This window comes from Carcharhinus amblyrhynchos, chromosome 1, assembly GCF_965287045.1.
Source record: "Carcharhinus amblyrhynchos chromosome 1, sCarAmb.v2.hapA, whole genome shotgun sequence".
Lineage (NCBI taxonomy): Eukaryota > Metazoa > Chordata > Chondrichthyes > Carcharhiniformes > Carcharhinidae > Carcharhinus > Carcharhinus amblyrhynchos.
Window position 1 is genome coordinate 72,889,668 of NC_137324.1, and position 21,694 is coordinate 72,911,361.

Consider the following 21,694-nt stretch of genomic DNA (forward strand, 5'->3'; position numbering starts at 1 on the left):
GTTCAATTCTGGCCTTGGGTAACTGTCTGTGTGGAGTCTGCAATATTTCCTGTGACCACATGTGTTTCCTCTAGGTGCTCCAGTTTTCTCCCACACTCCAAAGATGTGCAGTTTAGGTGGACTGGCCATGCTAAATTTCCCCTTAGTGTCAGAGGAACTAGCAGCGTAAAAAAGTGGGATTATGGGGATAGGGCCTGGGTGAGATTGTGGTCGGCGCAGACTCAATGTGCCAAAAATGACTTCCTTCTGCACTGTAAGGATTCTATGATTCAATGGTCTTGGGGTCCTTCCACTAGCATTCAGCCGGGTGTCCCTTCAATTTCTTTTAAGCACCTCACGAATGTGGGCATAATAGCTCAAGCATGAGCCTCATTGTCAGCTTGTTTATTGGTCTACAGCTCCCAGTTCCAAGCTATTCCAGTTGCAGATGTGAACACTGCTTGTTTCAAAGCCACTCTAAGCTAACCATTTCTGTGAGAAAACACACGGGTAAACCCAAAACAAAAGATGCCTTCCTGCAATCCACCTCTGGTGCTGGTTTAGCTCAGTTGGCTGGACAGCTGGTTAGTGATGCAGAGCAACGCCAACAGCATGGATTCAATTCCTGTAGTAGCTAAGCCTTGTTCATGAAGGCTCTGCCTTTTCAACTTTGTCCCACATCTGAGGTGTGGTGATCCTCAGGTTAAATCACCACTAGTGAGCTCTCCTCCGGTCATTTAGAACTATGGCGACTTTACCTTTTATCTTGATCAGCTGGGGAAGTTGGCCAAGAAATGGCAAATGGAATTCAATCCAGACAAGCGTGAGGTGTTGAATTTTGGAAAGCCAAATCAAAGTAAGACTTTCATGGTGAATGGTGAGACCTTAGGGAGCATCATGGAACAGAAGGACCTTGGAGTTCAGGTGCAGGGTTCTCTAAAGTTGGAGTCAGAGATAGATAGGGCAGTGAAAAAGGCTTTTGGCATGCTGGCCTTCATCGGTCAGGGCATTGAGTATAGAAATTGAGAAATTGTGTGCAGCTATACAGGATATTGGTGAGGCCACACCTGGAGTACTGTGTTCAGTTTTGGTTGCCTTGCTTTGAGAAAGATGTTATTAAACCGGAGAGCGTGCAGAACAGACTTACAACAATGTTGCCAGGGCTCAAGGGACTGAGTTATAGGAAGAGATTGGACAGGCTAGGATTTTTTTCTTTGGAACGTAGAAGACTGAGCAGTGATCTTATTGAGGTGTTTAAGATGAGGGGCATGGATAAGGTGAATGCACTCAGTCTTTTTCCCAGGGTTGGGAATTGAGAACTAGAGGGCATAAATTTAAGTTAACAGGGGAAAGAATTAATGGGAACCTTTTTTTTCCACATAGAAGGTGGTACATATGTGGAATGAGTGCCGAAGGAAGTGGGACATTGATAACATTTGAAAGGTATGTGGACAGATACATGGACAGGGAAGTTTTAGAGGGACATGGGCCAAATGCAGGCAAATGGGGTTAGCTTAGGTGGGCTTTTTGGTTGGCTTGGACTAATTTGGGTAAAGGGCCTGTCTCTGTGCCGTAGATTCTACGACTCTATGACCACAGTGAGGCACACCTGGGATTCCTAGATAGAGGCTTCAATCATCAACTTCAATTCCCAAAACTATCCTATGATCTGAAAATTGTATGGATACTTTAAGACCTTCCCTTGTATATGAGTTGTTTTGAAATCTATCTTTGGGCTGGGTCCCACATGAACAATTTAAAACCCTTATAAAGCTGTAGATATCTCACTCCATCAAGGCTCAAAGAGGTCACATATTATTCACCTAGCATTGTCCAAATTTTAACTCTGACTTATTAAATAAGCACAGACTGTCCTTTAAATTGCAATTAGTTGAGGGGTGCGCATCAGTTTCTCAAACCCAGGTTTTTATGATTTATTTTACATTTCAAAATTCAAATGCCAAGACATATGAATCATGAAATTAGACATTTTTGCAGTACTGATATTTTAAAAGCTCGAGCTTTGCAGTAAATGAGATGGTGGCACTGAAGATGCCCAGATCTAATCAGTTTCATAAGAACTGGATTCTTTATTTTCCATAATCTTCTAAAAATGACACATTCAAAATATTCTCTTCTAATATTCAATTCACTATCTAGTTTAGGAAGGAGAACGGATTCAGTAGTGCATTGGAACTTGATTAACTTGCTGAGATTTGTCATTGTGAAGTCATGTCCTTGAGTTTGGAGACTTTCTTTGCACTTTTCAAATTACAACAATAGAAGGCATAAGCAGCTGTTGTGTGATTTGATAAATAGCAAAGATGACCTTCAGTAGGAGCTAGAATGGCCCACTGAACTCCAGGAATGATTCTAGTGATTTTGAATGAGAAATAAAAATAATTTCAAAAAGATGGGACTAAAAGACTGATCTAGAAAAATACAAGCAGCAACCTGTCAAGTATCTGACAACAGTGTATTGGATGGCACAGTGTGCAGAAATCTCCCAAAGTTTGTGCAGAACTCCCATTGAATTTATAGAAACATTTTACATGGAACAGGAACCTGGCTGACCTGAATCTTGAGTCAAATTCTGCTCGATTTCTACACTTTCAGGAATTTTGAATTCCAGGTCTCCGGTGCATTAAATTTTAGTTAGCTAGTAGTAAAGGATATGGTCAACTGGATATAAATGGCACATCTCTTCTATAAGAGATCTTGTCACGCAGCAATTTCCCTTGGAGGGTGGCAGCCATACCTTATTCACACAAAGAGGTGCAATACATGAAGGAAAATACATATTTTACCTACTTAACAGTTAAGATTCTGTTGATAAATTTCTTACTTATGGAGACACATTCTGCAGGCAATACTTCACTGTCGACATCATCCTCCTCTCTGTCAGATAAACTTCCTTTCATTACCAGTTCAACTTCATTAGCTTCAACTGGTTTGTGATCATCTGCAATCACTGTCTCACTTTCATCCTTGTCCTACAAAGTCAAAAATTAGTAGAAGAACAATGTCAAAACCTTGAATATAAAAAGCTTACAAAAAACACCAAGAAAATTAGTGGACGGAAACGTGTTAATCAAAGTTACTGAAATAATTTAAACAACAAAGTTACAAGAAATCCAAACCTGTAAAATAAACTATCGATTTTGTATAATACCTCATGGCAAATGGAGGGGAATTCATGAGCCCTGTCTAAAATTTTCGAAACACTAACTATACTGTAAGTGATTACTTCGATAAAATATTAAAATTCACAAAGAAAAACTGGTGATATCTACACGAGTATCCTTTGGCCATATAACTGAAAACCAAACACATCTGAAAACCACACTTTTTTGAGCCTCATCAACATTTAATTTCCTGTGAAACCTGTGACCCAAGCTGACATCAACCTTGCTGAATAATCCTGTATTTATTCAGTTGTACATCTTTCTAGCCATTTTATTTATTTTAGACTATAACCTGGGCTTTGACCATTGTAATGTAGGCTTAAATGTGGTATCTGAAAACCAAAATTATCTTAAATCTGAATGCAATTGGCCTGAGGGTTTTGGATAAAATATATTCAACCTGTAGAGGCCTTCCATTATCTTTTACAACAATCAGACTTACTTTATCTTCATCTTCAAGCTCTTCTGCAGAAGAACCATTCTCTTTAAAATGTTGTTTCTCCTGCAAAAAGAGGATTTTTGGAACAATATTTTATAAAAAGAGCTTTCACATCAAAAACAGTTTAACAACATTTAATGTTAGTTATCTATAAAATATTCACATAGTTCTTCCTTTGGATAGCTAGTGCTAAAATTTGAGCAACAGAAAACAGTTTCATATTTCCAAAAAAAAACTTACCCTAGGCTACATAAGCCCAGTCCACTAAAGACATTGCAGATGTTGTGTTCTTGGTTTGAACATTCTCTATTCCAATTACTACAATATCTACTATGAAATGCAAAACATTTTCTATTCTCATTTAGAATTTCTATTACAGCTACACAAAATATTCAACAAAATACATGCTTGCAAATGAAGATAAAGTATGTAAAAATATGAGCATAATACCACACCTCAGTTGTATAACGCTGCTTAAAAGATGCCACTTCCTTCAATCTTTTGCATCTTTGCTTTGCTGCCACACTACTGTTATCCAAATCTTGCATAAGCCTGAAGAATGCAAGTTCATTGAAAAGAATCTCCGAAATCTCCACCAACAAATCCTCCCCACATTCCTTGAGTTTTCTGCCAGCAAACTTCGCCAGAGAATCCTACATGGACAAAATCAAAGTTTCAACCATAGAATGTAGAAACAGGAGCCATCTGCTTATTTTATCATGGATGATCAGTACCCGAGTTCTATTTAATTCTTCAGTCCCATATTTCAATCCACTTAACTGAACAAAGCTCTCATCAACTTGTGTTGCAATTTTGTTGAAATATTGGACTCAAAAGTGTTAACACTGTTTCTCTCTCCACAGCTGCTGCCAGACCCAAGTTCTTCCAGTGCTTTGCTTTTATTTCAGATCGCCGGCATCTACAGTATTTTAGTTTTATTAGGTATTAATTTAACAAGTCTGATATTTTATTACCTGCTTTTACAGTCTTGCGCCTGCATCTGTCTTTATTTGGTTCATAGTTCCCTTTACCACTTCATTTTGCCTAAACATATTCAAAAAACTTCTCTATAAACTTGGCTACTCCTTGCAATATCTTAATAAAATATCAGACTTGTTAAATTAATACTTAATAAAAGTAAAATACTGCAGATGCCGGAGATCTGAAATAAAAGCAATGAGAATCTGGTAATTGTTTTTTTATCCAGATATGTTAACTAACTATGGTGGGATCTTAATTCATGTTCCTGGATTATTATCCCAACTCTCTGGATCACTCATACAATAACATAACCACTATGCTCACGTTACCTTCCTATTCTTACATAAGTGCAGATGATACATCTGCCCTTTCACTCTTCCTCTCCTTCTGTTGAGGGTTCAAAAACTTCTTGCCAAGTGAAACAGCAATTCACTTGCATTTCTTTCCACTAACTGAGCAACTCATCTAGTTCCATTTCCTCACCTTCTCCCTACAATGCCGCGCATTTTCCCTTTCAGATAACAGTCTAATTCTCTTCAAATGGTTCAATTTACTTGACTCCATAACACTCTCAGGCAGCGCATTCCAGAATTTAACCACTTGCTGTTTGAAAAAGATTTTCCTCACATCACTTTTGCTTCTTTTAGTAATTACTTTAAATCTGCCCTTTCATTTTCGATCCTTTCATTAGTGGAAATAGTTTCTCCCTATCAACGCTATCCAGGCCCCTAATGAGTTTGCATACCTACATACGATCTCTTCTTCACCTTCTCTTCTCAAAGCAACACAGTCCTAACTTCTCCAACCCATCTTCATAACTGAAGTTCCTCATCCCTAGAACAATTCTTGTGAATTCTGAATTTCTATTCACTGCATCACACGATCTGTTCCTTTCTTCCCAATTAGATACCATTGTAGCTCCTTTCCACGCAAGTAAAATTCAGGCCCATAGCATCATGTAAATTCGTACCTTTATTCAATGTCAGCAACGAGTACTGTTGCCTCCTGCAAAATCTGCGTCGTGATGTATTATTTACAAGATGTTCCCTTACTGTCAAATTATCTAATTCACGTTTGTTATTCAGAACTACATGTCTGTTGCCATGTTAGCTCCGAAACATAACTGTTCTAGAAAGCTGTTGTAATTGGGGACTGCAGCAGTTCAAGGCAGCTCACCACTACCTTCCCGGGGTAATGAAGGATGGGCAATAAACCCTGGCCTAGCCAGGGACATCCAGATCACGTAAATGAATTCAAAAAAAATCTCAGAATGAATTCCCTTTATTACTATTCCTTAGAAGAAGTGTCTAAATTGATTAGAGACACAATCATGTAGCCAGGCCTCTGTAATGGTCACTACATCATGCCTTTTCTGCTGAATTTCTGTTTCTAAATTCACACACAGTAGTCTTATTTGGGTAACTATCTTCGGATTATCCAGGTGTTCTACAGATCATTTCATCACATTTTGGCTCACAGCAATGTACTCTCTATTTCCTTTTGAAGTACATGAATTATTTTAAGCACATTGCTGTGCACCTGGTAACTCAGAGGCCAACGTGTGCACAAACCAGGCAGGAGCTTTTGTTTGCTATGTGGCCACACAACTGAGAAGGAACATTGACTTATAAAGTAGATTGTTTCCCTCCAAACACCAATGAAATCGCAAACACATCCAGAAGCAAACAAACCTCAGTTGATGATTTCATTATCTGGTCCATATATTTAGTACTCAGGAATACTTTAACAAATTGAAATGTAAAGGGATTGTAAAGACCAAACCTGAAGTATGGCTCCAAGTTGTTCATGAAAGAACTTGACAAATTCCTTGCTTTCATCATTCTGCTGGGTAAGGGTCAGGACCATGCGTCCAATAGTAGTTAGTAACTGTGGGGAGCACACATCATCCATATGTTCCTGACAAAAAAAACAACCAGTAGAACAAACTAAAATTTGCATTCTTTATAATTAGGTGCATACTAATATTGTTTGATTTATTCTCAAACTTCATGAACAGATCTGTACCACCTAACTCAGGGCAGAATAAATGAAATTCTACAGCAGTGTAAAAACACAAGTATCTCTCAAACTTTAACTTCACAAAGCTTTTTTTTGGTCCGGTAAACAAAGAATACCTTTAATCTAAAGGCAGAGAAATAGAGGTTATTATCTTCCATGGTTGTCTTCCTTCTTATCCCATAGACATCAGATCATATTCTAAGAAAATCACATAAAAGGACAAACTCCCTCAAAATCTGATGTCTAGTGACTCACCGAACTGTCCACTCTTGTGCAGAATGAAACATTTATTCACGAGTATCACTTTATTTTAGTCAACTCACATTCATTCTCTAGAATACCAGAGACAAGAGTGCAAGAAAATGTTCTTTTCAAAGAATGAAGAAAATCTCTACAAAGCAAGTTATCTTTCTTCCTTTATTCAGCATCTTTGCCAGTCCATTGGAGAAAAAAAGTATTCAGTTAAAAGAGATACTCACGGAGAGAAAGACAACTGACTTTAGGCATCAGAACAGATAATCAAAAGGCTACTTCATCCATGGTGGTCAAGTCCAAATGGTGATTCTTAGGGTAATATGTGGTTTATGCCAGGGAGCAATTTTGCAGATATTGTTAACACACATTAATAAAGGAGGAAATAATTTCTCCAAAGAGACTGATTCACCCTTTGATCATGCAAATGCTGTCAGTTCTGAGAGAGGAATTTGGCGTAACCAAAGAATAAGCCATAAAGAAAAAATGGCCTTCCATCTTAGAATTATGAGGTAGCACATCAATGGATCACAATTTAATGCCCTAAGTGAAACTGAAAACCAGTTTCTACAAGAAACCATGTGTGTAACGAAGTTTTAGATTAAACAAAGCTGTGCTTCAATTTAAAACTGAAAGCAGCACTGCAACACAATTCTATAAACATAGGAGGTTTACAAAGTCTTGGTTCAAAACCATAAATTCCATCCTTTTCCCTTCATTATATTCACTTAGAGGTGGAAAAAAGAAAATAATTAGCAGTTGTCTAGTTTTGTAAATTGGTCCATTATTGCTTTCAAGGTCCAGGCAATTCTGGGGGCAAGTTTAAATGCAGAATTTTGATTTGTTGATATGAACTGTCAATCAATGAGGATCAGGTGTTTTAATATGCATTATTAGATACTGCAATAAATGCATCCCAAGATAAAGCACCAACTGGGAAGAAGTATTATGTCTAAGCAAAATAATTTAAGAGTAAAATCAAAGGCAATCCTGTAGATGACGTAGCACTAAATATATCCAATCACAGCAGAGCAAGAATCAAAGAAAACAAAAAGCAGAATAATGTACCCAATTGAGTGGAGTGCAAGTCAGAAGATGCCAGGTTAAAAAGCGTATACTGCTCCCAGTAAGATTGCACCATGATAATCACATCCAGTTTGTCACAGCAAGGCCACTGAAATACTGGTTATCGAACAGCTGACCCACAGTGCACATCTGCAGCTGAGGGGTAAAGTCATGAGAAAATACAAGAATTGGGTAACTCAACTTTCAAACAAATAAAATGGAGCCCTCAGTGAGCGATAAATCAAACACCATCTAATTATGGATGATTTGGACAAGATAAATGTGATAATAGAGAAAGGAATAACATTTTGAACTAGACAAAATTAGGTTGAATGTTGGTAGATTCATTATAGAATGGAATAGAATGAATATGCAAAATGACAGGAAAGTACCAGCTGGTTCATCAAGTTTCGCCCATTGTCATAAATTTGCAAACCAGTAAATCTATACTATCCCATGATCAAGGTCTCTCCTTCAAGGCAGCAAAAATCTGAAATTCTTCACATGGAAGAAAAACGTTAGGATGGAGAAATTGTTGTCGAGATGGATGAGCTGAAATGGGTCTTTCATCATAACTATCTTGTAGTGGACTGTGTACTATTCACATCAAACAATTTTGAGATTTCAACAGATTAAAAATCAGAAAACAGTTATGGAAGGAACATGGTTGTCCAGAAAACGGTATTTTCGTATTAAACTCGCAGCACAGTGGTCAACACTGCTGCCTCACAGTGCCAGAGACCAGTGCTCAATTTTGGCCTTGGGTGTGAAGTTTGCATGTTCTCCCCATGTCTGCATGGGTTTCCTCCGAGTGCTCTAGTTTCCTCCCATTGTCCAAATATGTGTAGGTTAGATGGGTTGGCCATGCTAAATTGTCCCCGGGTATCAGGGGATTAGCAGAGTAAATACATGGGGTTAATGGGATGGGGCCTGGGTAGGATTGTTGTTGGTGCAGTCTCGATGGGTCGAATGGCATCCTTCTGCACTGTAGGGATTCTATGATTCTATAACTTCAATTTTAAGTAATTTTGCACAGCAGGAAAAAAGGACCAACATTTCAATGCACACAGCAACGCTTCACACTGTGTGGAAATAGGATACAATTTGCTGGGTCACCGTTCACTACTAGCTTGGATCAAAGTTAAAATGTCTCAAAAGGAGTTGTCCCTTTGTGTTGCTTTCAATAACGTGATCAAGTGTGAACTCATCTCCAATTGTGTGTGAAGGAAGTTGCAAGAAGAACGTTCAGCATAAGGAAAAAGGGAAGTGCAGACTGAATTAAGAATAATGTGGTGTAAATAAGAAAGCGAAGCTTAAAGCACTACGCTAATACAAAGAGAATTAGGACTGGAAGAATGTACATCTAGTCCAAATACTGACATCATAACAAGGATACTTGAAGCTAAAGATGCAAATATGTCAAGGTCAGTAGTACAGAATTCAAGGCAGATTGCTAGAGTACAAACAGAAATATAATGCACTAAAAAAGTGCCATTTGTGCATAATATATTCACGCCAGAGGCCAATATACTGACTAAAAGGGCTCATTTATTCAGTAAGTTTAACTTGAAAATTACATTCCAAACTTAAAAATAAATGCAGAAATTGGAATTTTTAAAAAAAACTTGCAAAAAAATTGCCAACTTTTTGTTAAACAGTAAATAAAGATAAGTGCAACATAGGAACAGACCCTTCAGCTCTCCAAGCCTCGCCAATCATGATGCCGGCCTAAACTAAAACTGTACACACTTACGGAATCCCCATCCTTCCATTCCCATCCCATTCATGTATTTGTCTAGTTGCTCCTTAAATACTGCCTGATCCCACCATCTCCCCAGGCAGGGCATTAGACATTTACCACACTCTGCGTAAAAGAAAAACTTTCTCGCTCATCTCCTCTAACCTTTTCCCCATGCATCTTAAACCTATGTCCCCTAGTACTTGGCTTTTCTACCCTAGGAAAGAGCATCTGACTAGCCACTATGTCCAAGTCACTCATAATCTTGTAAACCTCTATCAGGTCACCCCTCAACCTTCGTCGTTCCAGTGAAAACAAACCGAGTTTATCCAACCTCTCCTTACAGCTAATATCATTCAAACCAGGCAAAATCATGGTAAACTTCTTCTGAACCATCTCCAAAGCCTCCACATCCTTCTGGTAGTTCAATTCAACCAGAATTGAACACTGTTTTCCAAGTGCGGTCTAAGATTCTATAAAACTGCAACATGACTTGCCAATTTTTAAATTCAATTCCCCAACCGATGAAGGCAAGCATGCCATTTGCCTTCTTGACTACCTTCTTCACTTGCGTTGCCACTTTCAGTGACCTGTGTACCCTGTACACCCAGATCCTGTTTGCCTATCAATATTCTTAAGGATTCTGCCATTTACTGTATACTTGCTAACTGTATCAGACCTTCTAAAATGCATTATGTCACATTTGTCCAGATTAAACTCTATCTGCCATCTCTCTGCCCAAGTCTCCAACCGATCTGTATCCTACTGTACCCTCCAACGGTCCTCATTACTATCCGCAATTCCACCAACCCATGTGTCATCCGCAAACATGCTAATGCAGTTAAATTTTCCTCCAAATCATTTATATATATACACTATATATTACAAACAGCAAAGGTCCCAGCACTGATCCCTGAAGAACACTAGTCACAACCCTCCATTCAGAAATGCATCCTTCCGTTCCTACGCTCTGTCTTTTATGACCGAGCCAGTTCTGTATTCACCTTGCCAGCTCACCTCTGATCCCATGCAACTTCATCTTCTGTACCAGTCTGCCAACAGGGACCTCATCAAAGGCCTTTCTAAAGTCCATGTATACAAATTCCACTGCTCTATCCTCATCAATCATCTTTGTCACTTCTAGAGTTATGCACTTTGCTGCAATATGGGTTTTTTGGCCAAAATTGACTCAAAGGCAGTGAGAGCCACTTTGAAAATTAGTGTGGAACAGGAGAAAATGCTTAACTCATTGAGTTATGCACATTGCCACTATATCAATGTTTTGGCCAAACTGACCGAATGGCAGTGAAAGCCACTTTGGATACAAGTTTGGAGTCAGTCTAAATGCTAAATTTATTGAGGTATGCACCTTACTGAAATATCAGTTGTTTGGCAAAAAGGAGTCAATAGCAGCGTGAACTATTTTGGAAACTACTATGGAGTTAGTCAATGAGATGTGCAGTTTGCCGCAATATCAGCATTTTGGCAAAAATGATTCAATGGCAACGAGATGCACTTTGGAAACTGGTATACAGAAGATCACATGCTTAACTCACAATAACAGCTTTTTGGCAAAAAATAAATTCACTGGCAGTGGGAACGTCGTTGGAAACAAGTGTGGAGTCAGTCAAAATGCTTAACTCGTTGAGATATGCATTTTATCGCAATATTGGCTTTTGGGCAAAAATAACTCAATAGCAGTGCATGCTACTTTGGAAGTATGTGGAGTAAAGCAAAATGCTTATCTCATGGTGATATGCAATTTGCCACAATATCCCCCTTTTGGCAAAAGTGACTCAGTCATGGAACCTTAGAATCATAGAATCCCCACAGTGCAGGAGGAAGTCATTCGGTCCATCAAGCATGCACTGACCCAGGTTATATTCCCATCACCCCATGTGTTTACCTTCCTAATCCCCCTGACACAAAGGGGCAATTTATCATGGCCGATCAACCTAACCCACGCATCTTTGGACTTTGAAATGCAGTGATTTCCACTTTGGATACAAGTGTGAATTTAGTCAAAATGCTTAAATCATTGAGACATGCACTTTGTTGCAATATTGGTTTTTCAACCAAAAAACTCAACGGCAGTGAGAGCCACTTTTGAAATTAGTGTAGAAATAGTAAAAAAAAACAACTCAATGGCAGTGACATTCTTTTTTGAAAACAGGAATGGAGTCATTCAAAATGCTTAACTCATTCAAATATAAGTCATTAAGAACTTTCATTTCATATAATTACATCAGAACAAAACTGCCACTGATAACAATAGAGCTGCATTACCATTTGTACCCAAGGAAGGACCAAGTGCTTTTGTGCATTAAACTCTAAAGGCACAGAATCACAAAGGTTTCTCCAGTTTGGATCACATCCTATTCACTTAATTGCACGGGCTGAATGAAAGAAGTAGTATCAGTACAATTAAGTACCAAAGTAAAATTAACGCTTTTTCACAGCTCTTCAAACCTCAGATATATATTCTCCTAACCTTAGGAATAAAAACAATTTAAGTTTTCAAAATGTGTTAAAATTGATGATAAAAAGTCCCAAAGTGAACACTTCATTAAAATCTTGCATTTCACTTGCAGCTCACCTTCAGAAATGGAATTACTTCTGTCATGATAGCTTTTATTTGCTTGTCCAGTTGCTGTGTGTCTATGCGAGGACAAGTAACATCAGAAGCATCAGCAACGTGATCTATCGTACAGCTATTCACAGTAGTATATCCAGCTGATTTTATCGTGGAAGTAAAAGAATATAAATGTAAATTGCTTCCATTCATTATGAGAAAAAACACAGAAGTGATTAAAATGAACAGATTTCACAGAATAATAGAATTGTTAGAGCACAGAAAAGGACAATCCAACCCATTGTCTCTGAACCAGCTTTTCAAAGGAGTGATTAATTGGTGCCATTCTTCCACATTCTCCACATAAAACAAGGCTCAAGAATTTCTCAGTCTTTATTTCTGTGGGCTCGAGAGTAGCAGGAACCCCTACCTCCCCATTCCACAAAAATACCCAGGCCTGTTTGAGGCCTTCCATGCAATCACCTCTTACTCCTAGACCCTACTGCCTTCTGGCTTAGCATTATTGCCACCGAATTTTCCATCCTCATCAGCTAGTGAGCTGCAGGGAAGCACCATCTGCAGCATCAACACAAGGCTCAAATTTAACATAGGTCTCAATCTGGTTAGACATGGTTGGTGTGCAGAGTACTAACTCAGCCAACTTTTCTAATGCTCTGTTGAATTTCATCCCCAATGTGAACTAATGTTACATTATTCGTTTAAATGCTCCTTACCATACCAGAGCCAATGCTGTCAATTTCCTTCACACCCTAGTGTTCATATACACATTGTTTTCAGTGGGGACAACAGGGGCAAGTGAGCAAAGAACTTAAGCACAAACAGAAATCCATTGAACATAGGAGGGTATCAAAGTGGAAGCTTCGTTACTTTCAAACAACGCTGAAGAACAACATGTATGATACATGATCTCACATTCATATAGCACTTATCACAAAATTTACCAAGGTGCTTTACAGTGAAGCAAAAACATTAAGCAGGTTACTAAGCATTGTTTGAGATAAGCTTTTAGGAGGTTTCTTAAGATGGCAAGTAATTTCAAGTACATTAGATTGGTGGCTGAAGAAAGCAAAGCAGGGAAAGGCAAACTGTAGTGTGGTTAGAGTGGAAAGTAATGGATGCAAATTGGCATGAAAGGTGAAGACAACTGCAGAGGTATGACGGGACAAGATTTTGTTCTTCCGTTTCTTTTTGTTAAAATAAAAACTTTCATCTGTGTAGTGCTTTTAATGTAGGAAAGCACCACAGAATTATTATCACATAAAATCTGACACCAAGCCATAAAAAAGGCATTGGGGGCAAAAAGGTATGTTTTATGGAGCATTTTAAAAGCTGAAAGCAAGATAGAGATGAGGTGGACAGAAGGATTTTAGGATGCTGAAATCTTAAGAGGTAATAAACACAAAGAATAAAGTTTTCAGCAGCAGATGAGCTGAAGCAGAGGATGAGATGGATGATGGTTCAGAGATGAAAACCGACAGTCTTGAGTGGCACCATAGATATTTGATCAGAAGCTCACCTTGGGGTTAAATCTGAAAGTACAGCTTTCTGCATAATTACTGTATCATTTAATATTGAACATTCATTTCCAAATTACCTTCAGCACATTTGACGGCACTGGTACACACATCAACAATCTGGTTATTTTCAACTTCAAATTTCATCCTCTCATACTCCCTCATCCTAGACAAGGCTTTGTCTAAATGAATGACAGTATTACCTGTATTCATAAAAAACACAAGCCATAGAAAAAAGCAGATGGACTTTCTTTTACTGCTGCAGATATTTAAAATATCAATAGGCAGACTAAGTTATAAAGGAATATTTCAAATCATAAAAGGTCTGCATGTTGAAGTCATGTCATCAGCTGGGAAAGCTGCTCATGATACACATTAAAAATGCACAAGCATGTGTTACACAACTATATTAGGAAACCGCACTTTGTCACCAAACTCAGAATTTACATTAAAATGTCACTTCACATTTAAATCAACTTTTCAAAATTAGTATAAAACAATACAATCCAACATGGAATTGAGTGAGTCACTAGTTAAACACAGGAAATAAAAAGTCAATCCAATTATATTAGTTAAAAGTTCATTATCCAGTTTAAAATTTAGAACTAATCTGCAAAACTTACCTAGATCATCATTAGCAAAGGGTTCTAAATTGGAAGAGGTAGATAACATGCTGGCATTTTCCAAGGATTCTATATACTCGACATCATCATGCTGTTGAAGATCTAGCTGTACTTGATGATCAGTGGTTCTTCCACAGACTTCCTAAAAAGTATTAAGAGGACATAATAAAACGCTACTCAGCTGCAAGTGTAATGCAATGACTAGTATTTGTACTATTTGAAAGAAGTACTCTGCTCATCCTACTGGTGAGCATTTATTTCCTCAAATAATACCAGCAAAACTCATTATCCAGTCATTTGCTTCATTGTTTGAGAGACACCTTCCTATGTTCAAATTGGCTATTATGTTTATCTCCCCGGCTGCTCCATAATAACAAACAGACTTCAAAGTCGATCATTCGCTGTAAAGTACTTTGGGGCATACTTGGGTCATGGAAGGGACAAGAGGAATGCAAGTTTGTTCATTCCTCTCTCCTTCCCCCTCCCAAAGTGTTCCTTTGCACTCACTTAACCACATTCAAGAGTCTGTCTCTTCTCCTTAGAATTTCCATTCTCCCTTCAATGGGCTCCCTTCTCCATTCCTCCCAAAAGTGTTTCTCTTCTGTCCAGGATGTGGAGAGCTTAACATGTTATCAAATGTTCTTACAAAACTGAACTGTCACTGAAAAGCAACTCTTTATTTTTGCAATTCAACATTTTCTTTCTCTTCCTCTGACTTCTCAGATATGTACTCTCCTCCAGCATTTAACACTCTTGCCCCTTATCCACTAATGTTTACTTGCAATCATAACCTTCTTTCTGTTTCCCACATTCTTTCATTCATCCACATTTTCACCTCTGTCCCTATTCCTTTAATGCTGATGGTTCCTTAGGTTTTTGTTCTTTATATTTCACTTCTTGATTTTTTTTCACGTTTTCTTCTTTTAATTGCACCTTTGCAAACTCCCTTTGCTCTCCAAAATGCTTGAGCTTGTTATTATGTCCCAAATCTGCGCCCAGGATTGGTTCCAGTGGATTGGAAAAAGCTAATAAAACACCCTTATTCAAAAAGGCAGGGAGGCAAAATATAGGAAACAATAGCACAATTAGTTTAACATCTATCATCAGGAAATGTTGGAATCCATTATTAAAGTAGTAATACCATCAGTTGGCATGAGTTTATGAACGGTAAATCATGTTTGACTAAGCAAGGTGGATAATGGTATTCTTGTAGATGTAGCATATCTGGACTTCCAGAAGGCATTTGATAAAGTGCCACACAAAAGGTTAATCCACAAGGTTAGATGACATGGGATTATGGATCATTTATTAACTTGGATAGAGAACTGGCTAACCTATGGAAAGCAGAAAGTCAGGATAAATGGGTCTTTTTCAGGTTGGCAATAACTAGTGACATGCCACATGGTTCGGGCCTTGGGCCCCAACTATTTACAACCTATATTAATGACTTGGATATAGGGATAATTTGTATGACAGCCAAATTTGCAGATGACACTAAAATGAGATAGTAAGTTGTGATAATGAAATAAGGAATTTACAAATGGATATGGATAAGTGAAAGGGATTTAGCAGATGGGATTTAATTTGGGTAAGTGTGAGGTTATCCATTTTTGCCAGAAAAATACACAAGCAAATTATTATTTAAATGGAGAGAAATTTTGACGTGCTTTGGTGCAGAAGGATCTGGGTGTCCCTGTGCATGAATTGTAGAAAGCTAATATGTAGGAGCAACAGGTAATAAGGAAGGCAAATGGAATCTTGTCATTTATTGCTAAATGAATAGAACATAAAAGTAGTGAAATGTTACTGCTAGTGTACAAAGTATTAGTGAGAGTGCACTTAAAACACTGTGTACAGTTTTGGCCCCCTTACTTGAAGAAGGATGTAGTTGCATTGGAGGTGTTTCACAAGAGATTTACTAGATTGATTCTAGGGACGAGGGACTTGTCTTACAAGAGGGATTAGGCAGTTTAGGCCTATACTCCCTAGCATTTAGAAGGATGAGAGGAGATCTAATTGAGGTAACATGGAGGGGTTGGAAATTGAGTCTTTGTGGGTGGAGTTGAGGAATAGGAAGGGGGCCATTACTATGCTAGGAGTGTACTATAGGCCGCCCGATAGCCCGCTGGCAGTGGAACAGGGTATATGTAGGGACATTTTGGATAAGTGTAGGAAGAATAGGGTTTTTGTAGTGGGAGATTTTAATCTCCCTGGGGTTGAGTGGAAGGTGCCTAGAGCTGGGGGGTCTGATGGGGAGGAATTCGTAAGATGTGTATTGGAAGGATCCTTGCAACAGTATGTAGATAGCCCGACTAGAGAGGGGGCGATACTGGATTTAGTTCTGGGAAATGAGCCGGGTCAGGTGGTTGAGGTTGCGGTAGGCGAACATGTGGCTAATAGTGACCACAACTCCGTCTACTTTAGGATACAAATGGAAAAAGATGACAGCTGTCCTAAGGGGAAGGTGCTAAATTGGGGGAAGGCTAGATACAGCCGGATTAGGCAGGAGCTTAGGGATACAGACTGGGATAGGCTTTTGGAAGGCAAGACCACGTTCGGCATGTGGGAGTCTTTCAAGGGAAAACTGCAAAAGGTGCAGGGAAGGCATGTGCCGGTTAGGAGAAAGGATGGGAAAGGTAGGATTAGGGAACCGTGGATTACTAGAGATATAGAAGACCTGGTTAGGAAGAAATGAGAGGCGTATGTCAGGTCTAAGCAGCTGGGAACAGAGAGGGGGTTGGAGGAATACAGAGAGAGTAGGAGGGATCTCAAACGGGGAGTTAGGAGAGCAAAGAGGGGGCATGAGATGGCTTTAGCAGGTAGGGTTAAGGAGAATCCAAAGGCGTTTTACTCCTATCTTAAGAACAAAAGGGTGGCTAGGGGTAAAATCGGTCCTCTCAGGGACAAACGTGGGGAATTGTGCTTAGAAGCACAGGGAATGGGGGAGATCCTGAATGAACACTTTGCATCGGTATTCACGAAGGAGAGGGGCTTGATGTCTAGTACGGTCATTGAGGGAGCGGTAGACCGATTGAAAGATCTATTGATTACGAGAGAAGTAGTGTTAGAGCTCTTAAAGGGCATTAAAACCGATAAATCTCCGGGGCCGGATTGCATTTATCTGAGGCTGCTTAGCGAGGCGAGGGATGAGATTGCTGGGCCTCTGACGCAAATCTTTGTCTCTTCTTTGGACACAGGTGAGGTCCCAGAGGACTGGAGGATAGCGAATATGGTACCTTTGTTTAAAAAGGGTAGGAGGGATAGCCCGGGTAACTATAGGCCGGTGAGCTTAACGTCAGTGGTAGGTAAGTTGATGGAGAGGATTCTTAGGGATAGGATGTATGCGCACTTGGAGCGTTGCGATCTGATTAAGGATACGCAGCATGGCTTTGTCAAGGGGAAGTCTTGCCTTACGAATCTGGTAGAATTCTTTGAGGAGGTGACAAAAACGGTTGACGAAGGACGAGCCACTGATGTCGTCTATATGGATTTCAGTAAGGCGTTTGACAAAGTCCCTAATGGTAGGTTGGTACAGAAGATTAAAGCTCGTGGGATATGTGGTCAGGTATCTAGATGGGTAGAGAACTGGCTTGCAAAGAGGAGTCAGAGAGTAGTTGTGGAGGGGTCTTTTTCTAGCTGGAGGTCTGTCACTAGTGTGTGCCGCAGGGCTCGGTACTGGGACCTCTTCTCTTTGTAGTGTATATAAATGATTTGGAAGAGAGAGTAGGTGGTGTGATCAGCAAATTTGCTGATGACACCAAGATGGCTGGATTGGCGGGCAGTGAGGAGCAGTGTCTGGCAATACAGCAGGATATTGACAGGCTGGTTGATTGGGCAGATACGTGGCAAATGGAGTTTAATCCGGATAAACGTGAGGTGATGCATTTTGGCCGGAGTAATGTAGGGGGAAATTATATGATAAAGGGTAAGCCCGTAAGGAGTATAGAGTCGCAGCGAGACCTGGGGGTGCAAGTGCACAAGTCTTTGAAGGTGGCAGTGCAAGTGGAGGGTGTGGTGAAGAAAGCCTATGGTATGTTAGCCTTTATAGGAAGGGGTATAGAATATAAGAGCTGGAGTCTAATGTTGCAGTTGTACAGAAAATTGGTTTGGCCGCGTTTGGAGTACTGCGTACAGTTCTGGTAGCCTTACTACCGGAAGGATGTGGAGACTCTGGAGAGAGTGCAGAGGAGGTTTACCAGGATGTTTCCTGGTATGGAAGGACTAGGGTCTGAGGAAAGATTGAAGAAATTGGGGCTCTTTTCCCTTGAAAGACACCGACTGAGGGGGGATCTAATAGAGGTATATAAGATTATGAAGGTATATAAGATTATGAAGAGTAAACAGAGGTAAACTATTTCCTATAATAGAGACACGTAGGACAAGGGGCCATGGACTTAAGGTGAGAGGGGAGCGGTACAACACAGATATTAGAGGGAGGTTTTTTCACACAGAGAGTAGTGGGGGTATGGAATGCTCTGCCAAGTAAGGTGGTGGAGGCAAACATGCTAGAGTCCTTTAAGAGTAACTTAGACAGGCACATGACTGAGTTGGAGATGGGTGGATATAGGAGAACCTTTTAAATAAGGGTCATTAGCATTGGGGCATCCCTGGTAATGTAAATGGGTATAGTATGATAATAATTTTTTTTTTCTCTTTCATTCACAGGTTTTAAGTCGGTCCACCTCGTGTCCAATGAGGGGCATACAGGCGATGGGTCGTACTGGGGCTGCTCTTGGTTGTTCGAGATTGGCCTAGTGCTTCATGTCGTTAGTGTGTGCCTAAACTGGACAAGATACTGGGCAAGACGACAGCTCAGTGACTATCGCTGATTGCTGTGCGGACATATGGATTTGGGCCGGTGTCTGTGGGAGTTTGCGCATTCTCCCCGTGCTTGCGTGGGTTTTCTCCGGGTGTTCCAGTTTCCTCCCACACCCCAAAGATGTGCTGTTAGGCTGATTGGCAGGAATAAATTGTCCCTAAATCAGTTTCCCTCAATCTGGACGGCCATAAAACATTAGATCGGGGTCATGGGTAGAGAGGTGGACTGGTGATGTTGAGATGGCGGTGCGGGCTCGTTGGGCCGAAGGGCCTGTTTCCCGGGCTGATTTTGTTCTTTGTTCTTTAGGTGATAAAGAGGATTGACAAAGTAGATGTGTACAGAATGCTCCCTCTTGTAGGGCAAGTGTTTTAGGATAAGGGGTGGCAGATTTAAAAATGAGATGAGAAATTACTTCTTTCAAAAGGTCATGAATCTGTGCAAATCACTACCCCAGAATGTGGTGGATGCTGGGACATTGCAAATATATAAGGAAGAGGTGGACAGCTTTTTAATTAGTAAAGGTTTGAAGGATTATGGTGAACAGGCAGGTAAATGGAGTTGAGACTGAGATGAGATCAGCTATGATCTTATTAAATAGTTGTGTATACTCAAGAGACTAAATTGCCTACTCCTAATTTTTATGTTATGTTTTAAGCAATTCCATGTTGGAAGCTTGCCAATCAGTCATCCATCTTATCACAACACAAACGGCCCTACCAAAAGTCACAGGTGACCTCCTTTGTGACTGTGTCCATGGTAAACGCTCCTTCCTCATCCTGCTTAAGCTGTATGTTGCTTTTGACCTGGTTCACATATAATCCAACTCCAATGCCTCTTCTTCATTTTCTGGCTGGGTGGGACTGCCCTCACATGGTTCCATTCTTGTTGGTCCAGTCGCAAACAAAGAATAATATGCAACAGCTTCCTTTTTTTCTCCCACACCATAGCTTTGTGCCCCCTCCTAATTCTCATTTCATTATCTGAAAACATGTCAAGTTCCACATGGACATCGAAGTCACCCAACTCTAACTCGTCACCACCTCCCTCGATTGTCACTGATTTGTCACACTGCTTGTCTGACATCCAGTATTGAAGATGCAACTCAAATGTGGGCAAACTCTTTCTGATATACCACTCCATTTCTCTCCTTGACCGCTGTTTAAGGCAAAACAAACCATTTACAACTTTGCAGTATCCTGACACTTCTACAGATCAAAACTGCCTACTTCGAACTCTGCAACACAGCCCATCTCCAAACCTACTTCAGTTCATCTGCATCAAAAAGTCTCATCTTTTTACGTTATCTCTGAACTTGACCTCAAACAAACTGCCGCTCACAGGATAAAAATAAGCCATTGCTTTTCACTGAAAATTCTGCTGTTCATGTTCTAACTCTCACAAAGTAGCTTTACAGTAACTGACTCATTAGTAATTGTGTGGAAGACCGTGTGTCAAAAAAGGAAATCCACGTATTTCCCAACCAGAAATCATGGATGAACAGGGATATCCACTGCTCGCCAAAGTCTAGGTCTGAGGCGTTCAAGACAGGCAACCCTGACCTACACAAAAAAGCCAGATACAATCTAAGGAGATCCATCAAAGATGTCAAAGGACAGTACCGGACCGAGTTAGAGTCCCCGGCTAGCCACACGGACCCCTGCAGACTATGGCAAGATTTGCAAGGCAAAACAGGCTGGATGCATGTAAAATCGCCAGCTCCAACACACCCCTCCCTGATGAGCTCAATGCATTCTGCGCCCGTTTTGAGCAAGAGGTCAGCGACAGCCTGCCCTCCACTCTGGAAGCCTCAGATGAACCTGTACCTGAAGTCACCATTGCAGATGTCAGAGCACCTTTCTCAAAGGTCAACCACGGAAAGCAACTGTCCCAGATGGGGTACCCAAAAGAGCACTCAGATCCTGCATGGATCAGCTGGCGGGAGTATCCGCAGACACCTTCAATCTCTTTTTATAACAATTTGAGGTTCCTATCTGCTTCGAGAAGACGACCATCATCCCAGTACCAAAGAAAAGCCAAGCAGCATGCCCTAATGATTATCATTCGGATGCTCTGTCATCCATCATTGTGAAGTGTTTCGAAAGGTTAGTCATGGCATGAATCAATGCCAGCCTCCTGGACTGCTGGATCCTCTACAATTTGCCTACCACTGCAACAGGAGATACCATCTCCTTGGCCCTGCATTCAACCCTGGAACACTTGGATAACAAGGTCACCTATGTCAGACTCCTATTTATTGACTGCAGGTCAGCCTTCAACACGATTATTCCTATGAAACTCATCTCCAAAATCCACGGCCTGAGCCTCGGCTCCTCCCTCTGCCACTGGATCCTGAACTGCCTAGCCCACAGACTACAATCAGTAAGGATTGGCAACAACACCTCCTCCTTGATCATCCTCAACACCTGTGCCCCACAAGGCTGTGTTCTCAGTTTGCTCGTAATGGGTGGGATCTCAAACAATGACGAG

At 40.2% G+C, this 21,694-nt stretch overlaps 1 protein-coding gene across 7 annotated transcripts in view; it reads right to left on the reverse strand.

Moving 5' to 3' along the window:
- The window catches only part of pcm1 (pericentriolar material 1), a 139,965-nt gene that overhangs the window by 14,691 nt on the left and 103,580 nt on the right, over positions 1–21,694 (reverse strand). For 6 of the 7 annotated variants that reach the window (XM_080186817.1, XM_080186860.1, XM_080186809.1 and 3 more), the window contains 7 exons: positions 14,389–14,530; positions 13,846–13,968; positions 12,255–12,391; positions 6,367–6,501; positions 4,059–4,256; positions 3,607–3,666; positions 2,825–2,972 (listed from right to left, as the gene is read on the reverse strand). In XM_080186817.1, the coding sequence (XP_080042943.1) occupies positions 2,825–2,972; positions 3,607–3,666; positions 4,059–4,256; positions 6,367–6,501; positions 12,255–12,391; positions 13,846–13,968; positions 14,389–14,530 (943 nt within the window). The remainder of the gene's footprint in view (positions 1–2,824; positions 2,973–3,606; positions 3,667–4,058; positions 4,257–6,366; positions 6,502–12,254; positions 12,392–13,845; positions 13,969–14,388; positions 14,531–21,694) is intronic. The other variant, XM_080186843.1, reaches the window with a different exon arrangement.